The 20,415-nt window shown below is 38.9% G+C and overlaps 1 protein-coding gene across 1 annotated transcript in view; it reads left to right on the top strand.

Annotated features, from left to right (window-relative positions):
- Window positions 1-20,415, top strand: part of SNTB2 (syntrophin beta 2) — a gene marked incomplete at its 5' end in the record, with an annotated part of 94,879 nt that overhangs the window by 42,490 nt on the left and 31,974 nt on the right. Inside the window, 3 exons of the mRNA XM_082863379.1 lie at window positions 1,090-1,303; window positions 13,721-13,931; window positions 20,151-20,293. Coding sequence (XP_082719505.1) covers window positions 1,090-1,303; window positions 13,721-13,931; window positions 20,151-20,293 — 568 coding nt within the window. The remainder of the gene's footprint in view (window positions 1-1,089; window positions 1,304-13,720; window positions 13,932-20,150; window positions 20,294-20,415) is intronic.

The following is a 20,415-nucleotide window of genomic DNA, read 5'->3' as shown; positions in this document are numbered from 1 at the left end:
AAATGATAGTAGTTTCCAGTCATGAATGAGGTAAAAGAAGTATTTTATATGTCTTAAAATTGAACTTAAAAGAAAAACGTTTCACATATATTAAAAGCTATATCTTAATTTGGGGCTACTGTTAATAGAAATACCTTGTTTTTGACTATGTTTTTGTACTTGTTTTTCAAAGCTATAATGGTTCGTTTCCAAAGCTGTCTCCCTTACTAGACTGGGCATTCTTTGAAGGCAGGGTCCATGCCTAAGTTGCTCTTGTATTCTCAGTGGCTAGCCTAATGCCTGATACTTGGAAGGTAGCTGAAAATGTTGACTGAGTTGAATCGAATTGAAGTAGAGATACATAGCTTAGTCTGGAGAAGAGAGAGATCATCTCTTCAGATATCTGAAGGGTTCTCATGTGGAAGAGATTAAGTTTGTTCTATATGGCTTCTGTAGTCAGCAAACCAATGGGTGGAAGTTTCAAGTTTCTAAATGTTGAGTTGTCTAAAGCTAGATGGGGCTGTCTCAGGAGGTATTGAATCTATCCGGATTCATTCATGATGGCCAACTACTGAGATAATTCAGGTATTTAATTGTTCATTTTTTCCTTCACTCATTTATTCAAACATTTACTGAGTAGGCACTGGTCTGGATTTTAGACACCAAGATTGAATAAATTGTAAACCCTGCCTTTGGGGAACTCGCAGCCAGCAGGGAACTGAAGTATTAACAGAGGATTACAACCCAGGGTGCTTAGAAGTTGCTACAGAAGAGTAATGGTAATACCCTGGAGAGAGTGAACAGGAAAGGCTGCTGAGGAGGTGACTCTTGAGTAGAGTTGGCCAGGCCAACAAAGGGAGAAAGGAGTCCTAAGCAGAAGCAACAATATGCAAAGACTCAGAAGTTAAAGTTTCTAGGATAGAGTAGTGGTATATCATTTGGATTACATGCTCTTAAAGCACCCTCCAATCCTGAGATTCTGTGTGCTGGCTCTTTAACTTCGTGTATTTTTTCACTTCATGCCAGATAGTTCGTGTATGTATATATTTCAGTTGTTATTTTTCACAGGAAGCAAAAATACTAACCTTCTTCTTTGATTTTTGTTCATAGTTAAATTCATCCGAGAAGTGACGCCATATATCAAGAAGCCATCGTTAGTATCAGATCTGCCATGGGAAGGTGCAGCTCCCCAGTCACCAAGCTTTAGTGGCAGTGAGGACTCCGGTTCTCCAAAACACCAGAACAGCACCAAGGACAGGAAGGTCATCCCTCTCAAAATGTGCTTTGCTGCTAGAAACCTAAGCATGCCGGACCTGGAAAACAGGTGAGCTGTACCTAAGGAGAACATCGTACTCACAGCTTTGCAAACTTACAGATATGTTGCAATATTACTTTCTCCCTTTGCATATTTTTATGCAATAATATGACTGTTGACTAAATTATATAGAGGAAAACATCAGTCTGAGATGAATCATTTTTGTACTTCCATATTTAAATTACTTCACACATATATGTACATATATAGATCAATTTTGGATGAACATACAAGAAGCTTAATGATGGTTATGCCTGGGGAATGAAATGGGATTAGAAGGTAGAAGGAAAGAAGAGGCTTCTACTTTTCATTTTAAACCTTTCTGGAGTGTTACTATTAGTTTATTCATTATGAATATTACTTAATAATAGAAAAAGTCTTGTCCAAGAAATTTAAACAAATATCTCCTAGGAGGAAATTCCTTATACTATGGTTAGTGTAAAGAATCAGAGATCTTAAAAAAAAAGAAAAAAGAATCAGAGATCTTCATTATAGGTCAGGCTGCATCAACTAATAACGTGACTGTGGCAAGTTAGCTTCTTTTGACCTCAGTTTCCTCATTTGTGAAATGAGAGCATTGGATTGGATAATTTCTAATGTCCCTTCTAGTTCTATCACCATTTGGGTTCTATGACTTTGTCTTCATTAATGCCATGACGTGGTACTGGTAAACCTAGTGTCTGGTTAGAGATTAGGGGAAAAAAAGAGATAAAGAAAGTAGTCCAAAGACATAGTTAAGGACCAGCTTTTTATAATATACTTTCGCTTTTATGGTCTCCTCTGATCTGAATGCACAGCCAGGTGCCTAATCAGGATGGGATGGTTCACAGAAGACAGCAAGAAGCTGAATGACCTTGGGCATTTTAGGCCATGGGGACATGGAAGCTCCTGCTCTATAATATATTATGTGTATGCTGGAAAGAGTTGAGCTCTGCAATCACACAGACCTTGGTTTGAATCCAAACTAGGTCACCTGCTCCAAAGAAGGCTCTGAGCAAGTTCCTTCGCCTCTATAAACCTCCATATTCTCAGTGATTAAAAAAAAAGAATAACTCAGTGTGCAGATTAAATGGCATAACACACATGAAGCCCTTTGTATAGAGCCAAACATATAGTAGGTTCTCAAGAAATAGTAGCTTAAAAAGTCTTAATTGGGCTTCCCTGGTGGTGCAGTGGTTGAGAATCCATCTGCTGATGCAGGGGACACGGGTTCGTGCCCCGGTCCAGGAGGATCCCACATGCCGCGGAGCGGCTGGGCCCGTGAGCCATGGCCACTGAGCCTGCGCGTCCGGAGCCTGTGCTCCACAATGGGAGAGGCCACAACAGTGAGAGGCCCGTGTACCGCAAAAAAAAAAAAAAAAAAGTCTTAACTGCTAACTTTGTATACATACATACTTACATACATATATATATATTTTGGCCACGCCATGCAGCTTGTGGGATCTTAGTTTCCTGACCAGGGATTGAACTCGAGCCCTCAGAGGTGAAAGTGCAGAGTCCTAACCACTGGACCGCCAGGGAATTCCCATGTATACATATTTTGAAAATTACATTCTGATACATTTGTATTGTTTTTATTTGCTTTCTTTTAAAAGTTCAAGACATAGAAATTACTTCTTGTTATATACAGGTTTATTTGTGAAAGATTGTGTGTATATTGAAGCATATATAAATACAGAACAGCTTGATCTTTAAAGAAATGCTTTTTTTTTTCATACAGTAAGAATCTAATTTGTACTTATGCATACCAGGGTCGGGGGGGGGATAGATTGGGAGATTGGGATTGACATATAAACACTACTATGTATAAAATAGATAACTAATGAGAATAGACTGTAAAGCACAGGGAACTCTACTCAGTGCTCTGTGGTGACCTCTAAGTGGGAAGGATATCCAAGGAAGAGGGGATATATGTATATGTGTGGCTGATTCACTTTGTTGTACAGCAGAAACTAACAACATTGTAAAGCAACTATGCTCCAATAAAAATAAAGAAAAAAAAATCTAATTTTTAAAGTAAATAATCAACTCTGCCTCTTAAATCCAAGTTAAAATTTTTTTCTCAAATGAGATATATTTATGTAGAGACTTCGATCTGTTAATCATGGACTTAAAAAAATTATGTAGTTAGGACTATAGAGACGGAATTAGAATAGAGTTACAATGTGATAGAGAACAAATAGACATTAAATTTGTCAACTGATTGTCAGGCTGAGGAAAGTATTCAGGCTAAGTCCTTTCATAATAAATCATTCCTTTTTTTTAAAATAAATTTATTTATTTATTTTTGGCTGCTTTAGGTCTTGCTGCACGCGGGCTTTCTCTAGTTGCAGCGAGCGGGGCCTACTCTTCGTTGCAATGTGTGGGCTTCTCATTGCAGTGGCTTCTCTTGTTGCAGAGCACAGGCTCTAGGCGTGTGGGCTTCAGTAGTTGTTGCTCGCGGACTCTAGAGCTCAGGCTCAGTAGTTGTGGCACATGGGCTTAGTAGCTCCGCGGCATGTGGGATCTTCCCGGACCAGGGCTCAAACCCATGTCCCCTGCATTGGCAGGTGGATCCTTAACCACTGTGCCACCAGGGAAGTCCCTATAAGTCATTTCTGAGAATGAGAATAGATTGTTGTCTTAGTCTGTTCAGGCTGCTGTAACAAAATACCATAAACTGGGTGGCTTATAAACAACAGAAATTTACTTTTCACAATTAGGGAAAAACCTTGGAAGTCTAAGATCAAGGCACTGGCATATTTAGTGTCTGGCGAAGGCCTACTTCCTGATTCATAGATGGTCATTTTCTTGCTATATTCTCACATGGCAGAGAAATCTAGACAGCTCCCTGGGGTCTCTCTCATGAGAGCACTAATCCCATCTGTGAGGGTTCTGCCCTTACGATCTAATCGCCTCCCAGAGGCCCCATCTTCTAATTTTGTCACATTTGGGGTTAGGTTTTTTTTTTTTTTTTTTTTATGGTACACGGGCCTCTCACTGTTGTGGCCTCTCCCATTGCGGAGCACAGGCTCTGGACACGAAGGCTCAGTGGCCATGGCTCACAGGCCTAGCCGCTCCGCGGCACGTGGGATCTTCCCGGACCAGGGCACGAACCCGTGTCCCCTGCATCAGCAGGCGGACTCTCAACCACTGCGCCACCAGGGAAGCCCCCATATAGTTTTATTTCTGTTTCATTTTTAAAATGTTTCATTCAAGTAAAATTAAAGTTAATATTCTTTTTTTTAATAATTTAATTAATTTATTTATTTTTGGCTGTGTTGGGTCTTCGTTTCTGGGCGAGGGCTTTCTCTAGTTGCGGCGAGCAGGGGCCACTCTTCATTGTGGTGCGTGGGCCTCTCACTATCGCGGCCTCTCTTGTTGCAGAGCACAGGCTCCAGACACGCAGGCTCAGTAGTTGTGGCTCACGGGCCTAGTTGCTCCGCGGCATGTGGGATCTTCCCAGACCAGGGCTCGAACCCGTGTCCCCTGCATTGGCAGGCGGACTCTCAACCACTGCGCCACCAGGGAAGCCCCGGGGTTAGGATTTTAACATGAATTTGAGGCAGGGACACAAACATTCAGTCTACAGCACCTGTAGTGCTGCTGATATATTTATAGCACGCTGGGGTTGTGGGAGGGAGAGAAGGAAGGAGGAAGGTGATATGACTTGGCTGTATTGCTGAAAGTGGTGCTAGTTTATCATCCACTAAGACCTTTTAGAGCTCAATAACCTTGACCTTTATTAAAACTTGGGGCTGCATTCTCTTTAGCGTATATGCTAAAGACATTTGGTGGATGGTCAAGTTTGAAGTAGATTTTCAGAAACAACAGAAGAGGGCAGTTTGGGCTATAAGAGTTGTATCACACCGTGCTCTTCAGTAAGATGATCAGTCTACTTATTACTCTACAAGGATAGGTCTTAGAAGAGTTAGGCTTTTGCAGATTATCAGGCTTAATGCTGCAAAGTAATTCGTTTCCAAAGTTACTTAAAATAGCAAATTTGGGAACTTCCATGGTGGTCGCATGGTTAAGACTCCGTGTGCAGTGCTCTCAGTGCAGGGGGCACGGGTTCGATCCCTGGTTGGGGAACTAAGATCCAGCATGCTGCATGGCGTGGCCAAAAAAAGAAAAAAAAAAAATACCAAATTTGCAAATGATCTGCTTTTTGTAAAATATAAGTTGGAAGAGATTCAAGGTTATTCTTATGTCACTCTTACTTGCATTCCAGTGTGCTTTCTAGAGAAAAAGAAAAGCAGTAGAATTGCAGGTACCTGGCAAAATTATACTTAACTTTGGTTATACCCACAGGAATGTGAACATCTATCCTAAGTGTCTTGGTAGAAAAAAAATGTTCAGAGGCATTGAGTAATTAGACTGAAGTTAGGGTGATGGACTTTGTAACTTTAGGCAAACTATTTGTTTTCATAAGCCTTGGTTTCCTCCTGTATAAAATGAAAGGTTATATGAGGATTAAATAAGAGAACAATTATAAAATTGGCATAGTATGCTCTCAATATATTATTATTATAGGTGCTGTTGGTGTCCTTCTGACCTTAAATAAGTCCCTTAATTCCTCTGTCCTCCTGTTTTTTTCTTTCTGTAAAATGGACATAATAATGCTTGCTCAACTCTGTTCTTTTACTTCAAGGATAAATAAGATAGTATCTGTAAAGTCACTTGGAGCTCTTTGATCCTTAAATTTATCTCAGCTCTGTCAAAGGAAATGTCATGACAGGTAACACAGCTGCAACATTTAAAGCCATGGAGAAAACCAGTTCATTTAGGAACAGCAAAAATAAGTTCATCAGGACATCTGTCACCAAGATATTTATCACATTGCAGCCTTATATAACTGACCATATTTCTATTTGAAACTCTTAATCTTCCACATAGTCTTTGGTAAAACTCTGACAAGGAATAGGCTTAGATGTGCCCTAATCTGGAAAATAATTATGAATCTGATATTTAAGCCCTACATAGGCAAGTGGATTCCCATCATCATTTTTCCCCTAACAATTTATTATGAAAATCTTCAAACATACAGCAAAGTCGAAATAATTTTATAGTCAACACTCATTTTTCCACGACCTAGATTCTACCATTAACATTTTACTATATATACTTTATCATGGATTGGCCCACCTATCCATCCGTCAACCCATCTTAATTTTCTTTGATGCATTTCAAAGTGAATTGCACACATTAGAATATTTCTCTCTACTCAAGCGTGCATATAGAGTTCAGTGTTTTTGTTGTAGCTTTTTTCTTTTGAGACAATATTTGCATACAATAAAATACACAAATCCTAAATTTTGACAGATGCCTAAAATTATGTAACCCAAGCCTATCAAGATACAGGACATTACTGTTAACCTTGGAAAGTTTTCTTTTTCCCATTCCCAGTCAATTCCCTCTCCCACCTTCCAAGGCTACTAGTGTTCTGACTTGCTGTCATAGATCTGTTTCAGCTATTCTAAAACTTCATGTAAATGTAGTCATATCATATGTACTTTTTTGTGATAGAATTATTTAACTCACCATAAGAATTTTGAGATTCATTCTTCTTGTTGCATGTAACAATAACTCTTTCTCTTTTATTGCTGAGTAGTGTTATGTTTTATGAATATAGCATAGTTTCTTTATCCATTTTCTTATTCACGGATACCTGAGCTATTTCCAGTTTGGAGCTAATATTAATAAAGTTACTATGAATATTTTTGTACAACTCTTGCGGGCATACATTTTTTTTTTTTCTTTTTTGCGGTACGCGGGCCTCTCACTGCTGTGGCCCCTCCCGTTGCGGAGCACAGGCTCCGGACGCGCAGGCTCAGCGGCCATGGCTCACGGGCCCAGCCGCTCCGCGGCACGTGGGATCCTCCCGGACCGGGGCACGAACCCGTGTCCCCTGCATCGGCAGGCGGACTCCCAACCACTGCGCCACCAGGGAAGCCCCATGGGCATACATTTTTATTTCTCTTGGATAAATTCTTAGGAGTGAAACTGCTGGCTGCAAGAGTAGGTGTATGTTTAGGTTTTTTTTTTCGTTTTTTTTTTTTGTATGTGTGTTTTTTAAAAAACTGCCAGGCTTTTTTCCAGAGTGGTTGTGCCATTTTACATGCCCACCAGCAGTGTGTGAGAGTTTCCATTGCTTCACATCCTTGCCAGCATTGGTAGTGTCAGTCTTCTTAATATTAACTATTCTGATGGGTGTGCAGTGGAATCTCTTTGTGGTTCATCCTTCATTTTAATGTAAAGACTTCACTTTCTAGATAAAAAACTTATTTGACATGAGAGGAAAGCGTCCTTTTTTTCTGTTTTACTACATTCATTTAGTTTCGCTATCTAAAGCTGAGAAAAAGTGCTGACAATCAGAATGAATAAGTAAAGAGGCAGGGGAAGTTTATTTGCTTCTTCCACCTCTAGTCCTCAAGACCTCACTAGATGCTTCTGATAGTTATAAGCTGTTCATTGTGGAAAGTGAAAGCTAAATAAATAATGACAAAGTCCAGGGAGAGAACATGAGCCTGTTCCTTAGCAAACAGCATTGTGGGCAGTGCGGAGTTTAGCGAGGACAAGGTGTTCTTAAACGCTGCTTTTCGGAAATGTTAATCTGTTATCATTGAGCTGGTTCACAATGTCTGGGTCATCTTCACTTCGGCTGTTTTCCATGTAAAAGGTAAATTTTGGCTTTATGATGTATAAAACAACATGATTATTACTAAATTGAACACATAAGTTATGTCAAAGACTTTACTAAGCAGAAGAAATAAGCAGGCTAGACTTAAGAATCCTATGCTTCTGTGGACCTAAACATGATCTGATTCATCTGATCAGAATGTAATTGCATTTCTCAGGAAATCCTCAGTGGTTTGACCAGAGGCCAGAACTCTTCACACTGTAGCTGTCTCTTCCTCTCTCCTGTGGGCCCAAACAATGACTGGCAGACTGCCTCCAAACTTTTATTCGTAGAATTTTCATTTGAATTTGTCTTTTAAAACAGCAGTAGACATTAGGAAACACTTTGTCCCCTTTATCAGCTCTAGGGGCTGCTTCTTTAAAGGCAAACAGACTTCTGGATCCTAGAATCATTAGTCCTGTTTTGGAGTTTATTTTCTGTTTCTTCTAATTTAATTTTCTATTTTACAGTCACTTTTTAAGAAACACTGCAAAATTTCTCTTCATGAAAAATTGGTGATTCTGTCCTGGGAACTGTTTTATTTCCTGTTTTCATCTTTTTCCAGCCTAGTGGTCCCATGATCTTTTCCTGCTTAATCAGGTTAAGTTTATTTTATATCAGACTTATTTTCCTTTCTTTCAGTTATTAATAAGTAGGATCTTTAACATCGGGATTTTCAGAGTTTAAACTGTGGCAAAGGAGCTGTGTCTGAGAGACTCTCCCAGGAACTGTATGAGGTATAAAGGCTTTTTCAGAAGGTGAATGTTTTGTGTCCGGAGAAGGATGAACTGATTCCTGCCTTTAGCTCTAAGTAGGTCAGTAGGAGGAGTGAAAGAAATTTTTTGTCATAGTTTTGCAACAACTTTTAGCATGCGATTAAGGATGTTAGGCTGGTTACAGTGCCAAAACAACCAGCTGGAAGTAAATAGCCTCTGTAGAAAACAACTAGCCTGGTATAAGGTCTAAATTAAGGACATCACTGGCTCTTGCACTCAGTTTGGTGGAATGAGGGTGGATATGAATCTTCTTCTGGGTTGAGGGTGGGGCAGTCACTGGCCGCTGGGGATGGGGAATGCTGAAACAATCAGCCGGCCTCTTTATTTTAGCTGAGTGCTTTACTCCCACTTCCAGAGGTAACTGGTGCCTCCAGTTCCCCAGCCTCTTCAGGATTCTGCAACATGGATCGGCTTGGATTTGACCCTCCCCACTTTTCTTAGGTCTGCTCTGTCTGTTTGCCAGCTTCCAAAATTTTGTTGTAGTTGCTCTTCTCCTCTTCTCCCCTTCTCCCTGAGCTTGTAGGATTATGCTTTTTAAACATTCTCTTTAAAGTTTTGTGGTGACTTCTTACATACAGCACCAAAAGCACAGTACATAAAAGAAAAAATTGATAAGTTGAACTTCATTAAAATTAAAAACTTCTACTCTGTAACAGATACTGTGTACTGGAGTTCTCCAGAGAAAGAAGCAACGGGATGGATAGATAGTTAGGTAGATTTATTTATTTATTATAGGAATTAGCTCATGCAGTTGTGGAGACCAAGAAGTCCCATGATCTGTTGTCTGCAGGCTGGAGAAACAGGAAAACCAGTCTTATAATTCACCCCGAGTTCAAAGGCCCAAGAACCAGGAACGCCAATGTGTGAGGGCAGGAGAAGAAGATGGTTGTCCCAACTCAAGAAGAGAGCAAACTTGCCTGCCCCCCCACCGCTTTTTTATTCTATTCATGCCCTCGGTGAATTGGATGATGCCCACCTGCATTTTCGAGGGCCATCTTCTTTACTCAGTCTACTGATGATGCTAATCCATTCCAGAAACACCCTCACAGACACACGCAGAAATAATGTTTTACCAGCTACCTGGACATCCCTTAGCCCAGTCAAGTTGACACATAAAATTAACCGTCACACACTGTTAAGAGAACGAAAAGATAAGCTACAGACTGGGAGAAAATCTTTGTGAAATACATATCAGGTAAAGGACTGATATCCAAAATTTACAAAGAATTCCTAGGACTTCCCTGGTGGCGCAGTGGTTGAGAGTCCACCTGCCGATGCAGGGGACACGGGTTCGTGCCCCGGTCCGGGAGCATCCCACATGCCGTGGAGCGGCTGGGCCTGTGAGCCATGGCCGCTGAGCCTGCGCGTCCGGAGCCTGTGCTCCGCAACAGGAGAGGCCACAGCAGTGAGAGGCCTGCGTACCGCAAAAAAAAAAAAAGAATTTCTAAAGCTCAACAATAAGAAAACAACCCAATTTTAAAATGGACAATAGATCTGATCTGAACAGACACTTCACCAGAGAAGAACTACAGATGGCAAATAAGCATATGAAAGGTGCTTAGATCATATGCCATTAGGGAATTGCAAATTAAAACAATGAGTTACCACTATACACATATTAGAATGGCCAAAATCCACCTGACAGTACCACATGCTGGCAAAGATGTATAGTAACAGGAAGGCTTATTCATCGATGGTAGGAACGCAAAATGCTATGGCTACTTTGGAAGACAATTCGGCAGTTTCTTACAAAGCTAAACGTAGTCTTACCCTGTGACCCAGCAGTTGTGCTCCTTGGTATTTACACAGAGGGGTCAAAAACGTATATCCACACAAAAACCTACACACAAATGCTTTAATCGTAATTGCTAAAACTTGAAAACAACCAAGAGGTCCTTCAATAAATAGGTGAATGGATAAACAAACTGTGTCTGGTTTGTCCAGACAGTAGAATATTATTCAATGATAAAAAGAGGTGAGCTGTCAAGCCACAGAAGACATGGAGGAACCTTAAATGCATATTGCTAAGTGAAAGAATCCAGTCTGAAAAGCTTACGTACTGTATGATTCCTTGGAAACAGTAAAAGGATCAGCAGCTGCCAGGAGTTCAGAGCCAGGGAGTGAGTGTAATATACTATTTTAAACCGTCCCATAATAAATGTATAACTATTTTTCTTTTAGAAAATATAATCTTTTTTTTTTTTTTTTTTTTTTTTTGCGGTACGCAGGCCTCTCACTATTGTGGCCTCTCCCGTTGCGGAGCACAGGCTCCGGACGCGCAGGCTCAGTGGCCATGGCTCACGGGTCCAGCCGCTCTACAGCATGTGGGATCCTCCCGGACCGGGGCAGGAACCCGCGTCCCGTGCATCGGCAGGTGGACCCTCAACCACTGCGCCACCAGGGAAGCCCCTAGAAAATATAATCATTTTTTTAGCCAACAAATACTTGTTAAGGACCATGACGGCAACAATTGATATAGTGGAAAATAACATTAAAAAGAAAAAAACATTATAAAGTAATATAGAGGACTAAACAAAGCTCAACGTGAATGTTAAGCTATTTGTCAGAAATCTCTTTTCTTCTACTTTTGCTGAGCTTTTAGGATGGAGGTGTTCCTCCTGACTAGGAATGTGTCCTGCTGGTGAGCTCTGTGTAGTCTCATCCTTCTTGGGTCCAATTAAACCTCCCCAGGCCATTTCTCTTTTGTAATCCATCTTACATCCCACCATAAAATTATTATTATTATTATTTTGGCCATGCCAAGTAGCTTGTGGGATATATATATATATATATCACATTTTGTTTATCCATTCCATCAATGGACATTTGGGTTGTTTCCACCTTTTGGTTATTGTGAATGATGCTGCTGTGAACCTAGGTGTACAGATATCTCATAAAATTATTTTTAATTCATTGTTTTGATCATATCGTTCCCTTGTTGAGAATCCTCAGTGATTCCATGTTGCTTACCAATTAATATTCAGACTTAACCTGCCATTCAAAACCCTCTAAATTTTAATCCCAAGCTACTTCTCACTGTATTTAGCTATAGGATAGGAAATCAAATAAATTCATCAGAACTGTAACTAAAACAGAAAACAGGATAGCTTATGACGCTGTTTAAAGATATTTCAAGTGTGGGCTTTGTGAAGTGTTTTGGCTGGTCACAGATCTTATTTTATGTTTTGACTATTTTCTAGAACTTTCTGGCCTACTTGGCTATTGCCCTAGAACTGTGAAGCCATATAAAACATGGATAGACTGGTGGCTAGACCTTCAGGTAGCTAGAAGGAGGGTAAGTCTAGTGGGAGGGCACGTGAGTGGGTAAATAGGTAGGTACCAGGTAGATGTGTTTATAAATTGACTCACAGCATGACACCAGTTTGGTAAGTGTGCCCCAGAGGTATAGAGGTCTCCATTGCAGTCCTGCTTTGCTACTCCCATCTTGGGAGTGCCTTTTTTAGCCAGGAACTTTGTGGTAGTCATCACAGTTCTTTATAGAAGTAGTTTTTGTAACCTGTAATTGTGTATTAGTTAATTATAAATTTTCTGCTTTCCGCATTAGATGATAGTCCCAGTGAGAGTAGAGACTAGTTTTTTTTGCCTATCTTTTTCACTGCTGTATCTCTAACACAGTGTCAAGCATAGTATCTGGCATACAGTAGGTTCTCAATAAATGTTTATTTAAGAAAGGGTGGGGCTTCCCTGGTGGCGCAGTGGTTGAGAGTCCGCCTGCCGATGCAGGAGACACGGGTTTGTGCGCCGGTCCGGGAAGATCCCACATGCTGCGGAGCGGCTAGGCCTGTGAGCCATGGCCGCTGAGCCTGCACATCTGGAGCACAGCGCTCCGCAATGGGAGAGGCCGCAACAGTGAGAGGCCTGTGTAAAAAAAAAAGAAAGGGTGGACTGACCAGAGTTCAAATGAGAACGAATATTTGCCGTATTAAGTATGGCAAATTAAAATATTTGGAATTGTAAAGGAATTTCTAAACAGGACAAAAGAGAGGGATGCAAGCTTCAAGGCAGAAATGCCTAGTGTACATGTAAACTGGTCATCTTTGACAGGTGATGTGGGATCTGGTGACAGTGCTGCAAGGAAGCAAAGACTATCTTCAGAAAGATGAAAGAATAAAAAGATCTCTCCTTGGTCAGTGGCAGTTTGTCAATTTCCAGCGTACCACATTATTTTTCCATTTTAAAAGATATGTATGTTCACTGTTAGAACACAGCAGTGTATATATGTTAGTCATTTATTGAATGATTTTTAAAATTCATCTTGGCAAAAACTTTGATCAAAACACAAAATATTACCCAACAAATTGCTTTATAAGGAATTTGTTGAATGTACTTTTTAAAAAATGTATGTAATTCCTAAAGGTTACTTTTGAAGTATAGATTGTTCACAGTTGAGTATTAACAAATAATAGTCATAGAGTTGAAGATCTCTTAACTATTCTTCTACCATGACTCAGCGGATGATTTAATCATATAATGTTACCCAGACCCTCAAAAACAATTACAAATTTTCGTAAAGAGTCATTCTTCAGCTATTTTCTTTATTTCACACAGTGGAAATTTCAGTTCACTGTTTGGCAGTAGGTTCTATATACCTTGCAATACTGTATACCAAAGTTTTCTAAGTATTTAAAAAATATATTAGTTCTTTCTTTACAATGTGCCTATGAGATTCAACACGCTTTCCATTTCTTTGACATGGAAATTAAGGCAAAGTGCAGTGTTCTACTACAGACTCTACAGTAGGTTCCCTTATCTTAGATCATTACATTAATACTGAAACAACAGACCCAGCAGTTAGTCTTTCCAATGATGATCTTTCCACATGTGGATCTCTCTGGAATTGGACCCTAAGGAATTAAGAGAAAGTATTTATGTTCTGGAATGTAAAAGTAGATTTTCAGTTAAGTATGTTAAACCATGGCAGGTTTGATGGCTTCTGATCTAGCTCACTTTTTTTTTTCTTTTTCCACACAGATTGATAGAGCTACATTCTCCTGATAGCAGGAACACGTTGATCCTACGTTGCAAGGATACAGCCACAGCACACTCCTGGTTCGTAGCTATCCACACCAACATAATGGCTCTCCTCCCACAGGTGTTGGCTGAACTCAATGCCATGCTTGGTGCAACCAGTACAGCAGGAGGCAGCAAGGAGGTTAAGCACATTGCCTGGCTGGCAGAACAGGTAGGCTGGGAGGCAGGGCAGGGTCTCACCAGGTCACTACTCAGAGCCAGGATGCTTCCCCCATTTCGTATGTCTGTAATGTTTATCATGCAGTCAGGCCCTGGATGTCTAGCTTGCAGATCTTTTGTTAGTCTTCTGTTTCTCCTCCCCTAGTGTTTAGTTGTTTGTTGCTAATTATTACCTCTACCAGAAGAATTGACTGTCATGATCATCATCATCATAACATAACTAAAAAGGGGTTCTTAGTAACATCTGTATCCTTAATGACTAAAGATAATTTTCACGGTTTTAGAATAGGATCAGCAAACTTCTTCTACAAAGGGCTATTAGTGCTACAACTACTTGACTCTGCCATTATAGCAAGAAAACAGTCATAGACAATATGAACATGAATAGATGTGACTGTGTTTCAATAAAACTTTATTTACGAAAAGAGAAAAGTGGGCTGTATTTGGCCCACAAGTCATAGTTTCCCAATTCCTGTTCTAGTCTATTGACAGAGTTTCAGGGACAACAGGCTTACTCCCCTGGTCTGGGAAAATTATAAAATATACAAAACACTTTACAAGCCATTAAACACATGTATAGTTGTCTTCTACAACTGAAAAATGAAAAGAAGAGAAACAAGAAAACCTAAGTAGATGTTGGGTGAAGGGAAAGGAAGGATATAATCCAAGTTAGTTTAGATACAAATTTGGCAAAAGGGAGACTAAAAGTTCTACATGATATTACAATACATCCTTTTTCTTTCTGTCCTTCACTGTCAGCTGGGCCAGAGGGAGTTGAAAACAGAAGACAGAATAGGGATTCAGAGATGAGTGTTCAAATGCTAGCTCTGTTTTTCACTGGTTTTAGATCTTTTTAAAAGTGCCTTCATATCTTTGCATCCTAGTTTCTTCGTGTGCAAGGGGGCAGGGATTATTGCATCAGTATCAGCCCAGACAGGTTTTGTTCTTTTGCGTTGTTGTTTTGTTTTAAATACAGTTTCCCAGGTCTGGCTCCCCATGTTCCCCATCAAGAGTTCACATTTGGTAGACCGATGGTGGGGCCTGGAAATCTCATTTGGCTCCCTAGGTGATTGTGTAGTGGATTTTGGACTCCACTGATTTAGTTTTTTTTCAGCCGTGAAATTTTACAAACATTCCAAATAATGATTCTAATAATTATAACACAGAATTCGTACTGTGATGATTTCTAGGAGTCATAATTAAAATAACTAAGCAGAAGAAACTAATGAAAATCATGGTATAAGTATTTACAACTTTGAAAGTTTTAGTCTTTTAGTTGTGTTTATCATTGTTTCTATATTTTTATATGCTGGTTGAAAACCTCGATTGAGTGGTAATTGTTCTGTGCTTTCAGCAATGTTAGAAATCTTCATGATTTTAAAAAGGTGATACATTCACATAGTTCCAATGTCAGAATAAAAAGTTAATAGGTGATGTCGTACTCTCCTTCTGCTCCCTCATCCACCTAATTCCTACCCCTTTGCACCCAGGGAGGTAATCACTTTCATTCCTTTCTACTGAGTCTTTTGAGAGTTTCTTTATGCAAATAAAAGCAATTATGAATATATATTCTTCTTTTTCTCTTTTATAAAAGAAGATGGCATATTATGCACACTACTTTATACCTTGCTTGTTTCTTTCATTAGGCAATATATCCTGGAGATCTTTCCATATCAAAGCACAGAGAGCATTCTTTTTCACAACTGTATAGTTTTCCATCATGTAGCTGTAGTTAAATAAGCACTCCCCCCAGTTTTGTTGTCATAATCTTTTGCCATTACAAAGAATGCTATAATGAATAACCTTGTAGTTTGTCCTTTCACACATGTGCTTTCCAAACTCTTTGGTTCCTGAGTTCAGATAGATCAGATAACAAGAGAACACACATTATCTGAATGTATTTGGTTCTTAAGTTTCTAGTAGTGAGCAGTAAAACTTTGGTTAGAAAGGGATTTATCCAAAGTTTTACATCATTTCCTGAGCTTTGATCGTTAGAGTTCATAGAACAGGAGATATTTCTATACCTATAGGATAAATCCCAGAAGCACAGGTTCAAAGGGTATATTAGTAATCTATCTCTATAAAACAAATTACCCCCAAGAGTTAGTGACTTTGAAATAACATTTACCTCCCACAGTTTCTAAGGATCAGGAATCTGGTAGCAGTTTAGCTTCCTGGTTCTGGCCTGGGACGCTTCATGAAGTTGCAGTCAAGCTGTCAGCAAGGGTGGCAGTCATCTGAGGGCTTGACTGGGTTGGCAGGTCCACTTCCAACATGATTCATTTATATAGCTGTTAGCAGGAGGTCTCAGTTTCTTACTGCTTGTTGGCAGAAGTCCTCAGTTCCTTGCTACTCAGGCCTTTCCACAAGATTGGCTGAGTGTCCTCGAGACATGGCTGTGGGTTTTTGTCAGAGCAAGTGATCTGACAGAGAGAACAAGATGGAAGCCACAATACATTTTATGACCTAGTCTCTTCTCTATTCTTTTCATTAGAAGTGAGTTACTAAGTCCAGTCTATACCCCAGGGCTCCGGCTCTTAAAGGGAAGAATGGTAAAGAATTTGTGGACATCTTTTTAAACTACCACAAAAGGTATATGCATTTGTAATTTTCATAAATATTGCCAAATTTGCCTTCCATCAAGATTGAACTAATTTAAATTCCCACCAGCAACGTATGAGAGTTGCCAGACCTTTAAAGTGAACTTAATTTGGTTTATGCTACATACAGACAAGTAGAAAGGAGAAAAATAAAGCCACAAATTCATCACAGTCTGCCCTTTATGGACTGTATTTATGTGTGTGTTTCCTCCACTCAGTTGTGAGCTCTTGGAAGGTAGGAGCACATTTTTCCCAAATCTTTAGTCCCTAGAGAACTTAGCCTAATGCTTTGTAAATAGTAGATGTTCACTAATTTTTTTCCTTTGTCTACATATATACATGCAAAAAGCAAACAAACAAGTCATTAATTATAAAATACTGTCCAAGAACACAAGCTCAGGGTTGGAAAATAATACCAAGTCGAAAAGTTTCAAATTCTTTAAAAATAGTATCACGGAACTAAACCAAAGTGCTGTTTCTAAACTATTCATGATTTTTACTTTTTCCAAGTAGTTGTTTGGGTTACCCAAATCAAATACACTTAGAATAAGTTGTTCAAGCAAGACTGGATACCATTTCTCAGAGATATTATTTATAATGAACTTATGTATGTGATAAGAGTTGCCTTTTTTAATGGTAAGATTGTTTAATTCTATGAGTATGAAAATGGTCAGGATAATTTTAGATCATGTAATCTTTTTAAAATAGGTAAACATTTATTTTAGCAATAGATGTGTTTCCTGAAAAGCTTGCATATGAATGAAACTGTTTCAGTTGTAAAGAAAAGATAGTTATCATTTATTTAACTTTAAATGATCTCTCCTTAACTTATCTGTTTGTTATTTCACATTGTCATAAATTGAATTTGCTTAAAATAGGGAAAACCTATGCTACAGATGTTTGGTAACCAATAGATAATCTGTTCTGTGCAAGGCACTTCTATCTTTATTGATACTGATTTTTATGTGACTGATAGTTTACCTTTTAGTTGGTTATATTCTTAAGGTGGAATCTTCTCTAAGTCCACCAAATGAGGGGACATACGTTACCTACGAAATAAGTATTTTTAAGCATTTGAGTGTTGGTAGGAAAGCCAAGACAGCCAAAGAAAGCTTTGTTGTCACAGTTCCTACCTTGTCCCTGGTTATTCTCAAACTGTGTAAAGACTCAAATTAGGAACATATACACTAAATCAGGATCAGTGGAACAATTTATTTTTTGCTCTATGTTTTCTATTGTAATAATAAAATACATAAGTAGCAGAAGTACATCACCTCTTAAAAAGATTTGTGGGATGAAGAGATTTAGGGAATGAATAATAACTATTACTAATTTTTCATCTTTAGTGCTATTCAACTCTAGTTATTAGAAAATAAAATTTGGAGAAGGCTATTGTTTGGCCAGGTGTATGCATGTGTGGGTATTGAAACACAAGCAAAGCAGCACCCTAACTTAAGTATCCCTTTTTTCTCTGGCCAAAAACTCGATAGTGGGGGAAAAAAAACACCTCAGTAGTGGAGTCCCAAGGCTGCTTGTACTGATACCACAACCAAAAACACATACTACATATAGCAGGCAGCATTTTGATTCCAGTGAAAGCAAACAGTATCCTTATAAGTTAAGGCAAATAGGCAAACAGAATGACTTAAACTGAGGTTTCATTTTTCTCCAATGGTAAGTAGAAGAGGGAAAAGATAGTCTCCAAAAACTAAGGACTCAAAAGAGCTAAAGAATTAACACCTTTTTTTTTTTTTTAATAATTTATTTGGTTGTGCCCTGTCAGTTGCGGCAGACGGGCTCCTTAGTTGTGGCATGCATGTGGGATCTAGCTCCCTGACCAGAGATTGAACCCAGGCCCCCTGCATTGGGAGCATGGAGTCTTAACCACTGCGCCACCAGGGAAGTCCCAAGAATAAACACTTTTTAAAAATTGTTAATTGAAAGAAAAGTTCTCTGTCTTGAAATTGCATATTTGCTTGTATTGGCATTAGCAGTTTTCCCTTCTCTTCTTTGGGAAGAAATACATTTAATTTAGGTTTTCTAAATGCATATACTCTGATCTAGTGTTCAAAATCTCTCTTATAACTTAGCAAAAGAATTAATTAAAAAAATCAGATAGTCATTTTATCCCTTTGGGAAGATACGTTTTTACATTATTTTCCCTATGAAATATTATGCATAACAATCTCGGAGGCAAAGACTTAGTAGTGCACATAAACTAGAAATCCCTTTGGGGTATCTATGACCCCAAAATTTAAGAATCCAAGAGAACCTCTTTACAGCTGATACTCTCCCTCCAGACATTACTTTAGACTAATATAGAGTCTTAGAAAACTTGGGTTCACTGGTAAGGAAAGTATTAATTATTTCTACCATACTTTGCTTGAATACTCAGGGTTGGGTCATGTATTTTGTGCTTTCAGCACAGGGTCGAACATGGGTAACTTCACTGGTTGGAATTCATTTCCCCTTCCTGGAATCAGCTCATGGCTCTAGCTAGGAGAAAAGCATCCCAGTGGTAGATGTTATAGCACAGAACCGAACCACTCAGGTCACTTTTCAGATTATAGATGTATTCTTAAGGGGCTCTGACATGTTCATATTACCTTCAGAAGTCATTAAGGAAGAGAAAATAAAAAGCAGATCTGAAGACAAGTAAGAGACAAGTAATTCATCAATTTAAATTCACCTTGAAGCCATCAGTGATAGTGAGCAGAAAAGATGAGGGTTAAAATACTCTGTTGTTAAGCATTCCCTGCTCAAAGTTCTCATCTTATGAAGGCAAACATTTTGATGATACCAGGGCTTTTCTTGAACATAGTCTTTTGTTTTTTAGTCTTGGATCCTTGACAATATGTATAAGTAGTGGTTGTTTTCCTACATTTTTAAACCATCATAGAGATAACTGAGTTTTATGCAATTAAATGCAATGGTACACTTGAAACTGAAACATAAACTTCCTGAACTATAATGGGGAACTCTTTGAAAATAGTTTATATCAACGTTTTCCAAAATACAGCATAATTGGTCATATTGGCGTTTAAAAAAGATAAAATAGAAATTAGCGGAGTACGTTGCACAATGTATAGGAATTGTGTTGTTTTGGAAATTTTTAAATTCAATATTTATATGTATGTGTTGAGTTGCAATGTAAAATGTATTTCTTATTGTAGGTCTGGATCAAAAATATTTGAAAAACAATGATGTTTATATTATACAGACTCATTTGGTAATAGTTTCTATCCTGTACTTAGAAGATGTTACTCCCACATCAGACATATTAAAACTATTATCATTTTGAACAGAGTACTATGTATTTAATTAGAATTGGTGATAATTAGTTATTGTGGAATAGGGATAAAACTGTGTCATATCATTAGAAAATGTCTGTAACTCACTCAGGGAGAGCTTTCTCAAACTACACAATCCACCTCCCAGTGGAGAATCCCTGCCAGTGGGAAGGAACCTGATGGGATGTTTCCTTTTCCTCACATCTGTTAGGAAGGGGAAACAGAATAGAGACCCACTATCTTAGGCCGTCACTGAAGGAACTTTTACAGTTACAGATCATTATAGTTAGCTCTACTTTCTGGATTTCACCAATGTAACAGGCAAAACTAGATGGTGGAAGACAACAGTGGAGACCTGTCCTCATGGCTGTGACTGAGAAGGATTTGCTGATTTATGACTGTATGCCGTGGACAAGGGATGCCTGGGCATCACCGTGTCATAGCTACCCTCTTGTTGCCACAAGGTAAGACTAAAGACAAAAAAAAAAAAATGTCTATCCTCCTCTAAATCTACTAAAGAATTTAAAAATGAATTCTATTATCTTTTAGGTGGCTAAAATAACATTTAAGTAGCTGATGTAGTTGA

This window comes from Leucopleurus acutus (assembly GCF_964270905.1).
Source record: "Leucopleurus acutus genome assembly, chromosome: 20".
NCBI classification, from domain to species: Eukaryota; Metazoa; Chordata; class Mammalia; order Artiodactyla; family Delphinidae; genus Leucopleurus; species Leucopleurus acutus.
Note: the sequence above shows the minus strand (reverse complement) of the source record. Positions and strands in the feature narration are given on the sequence as shown.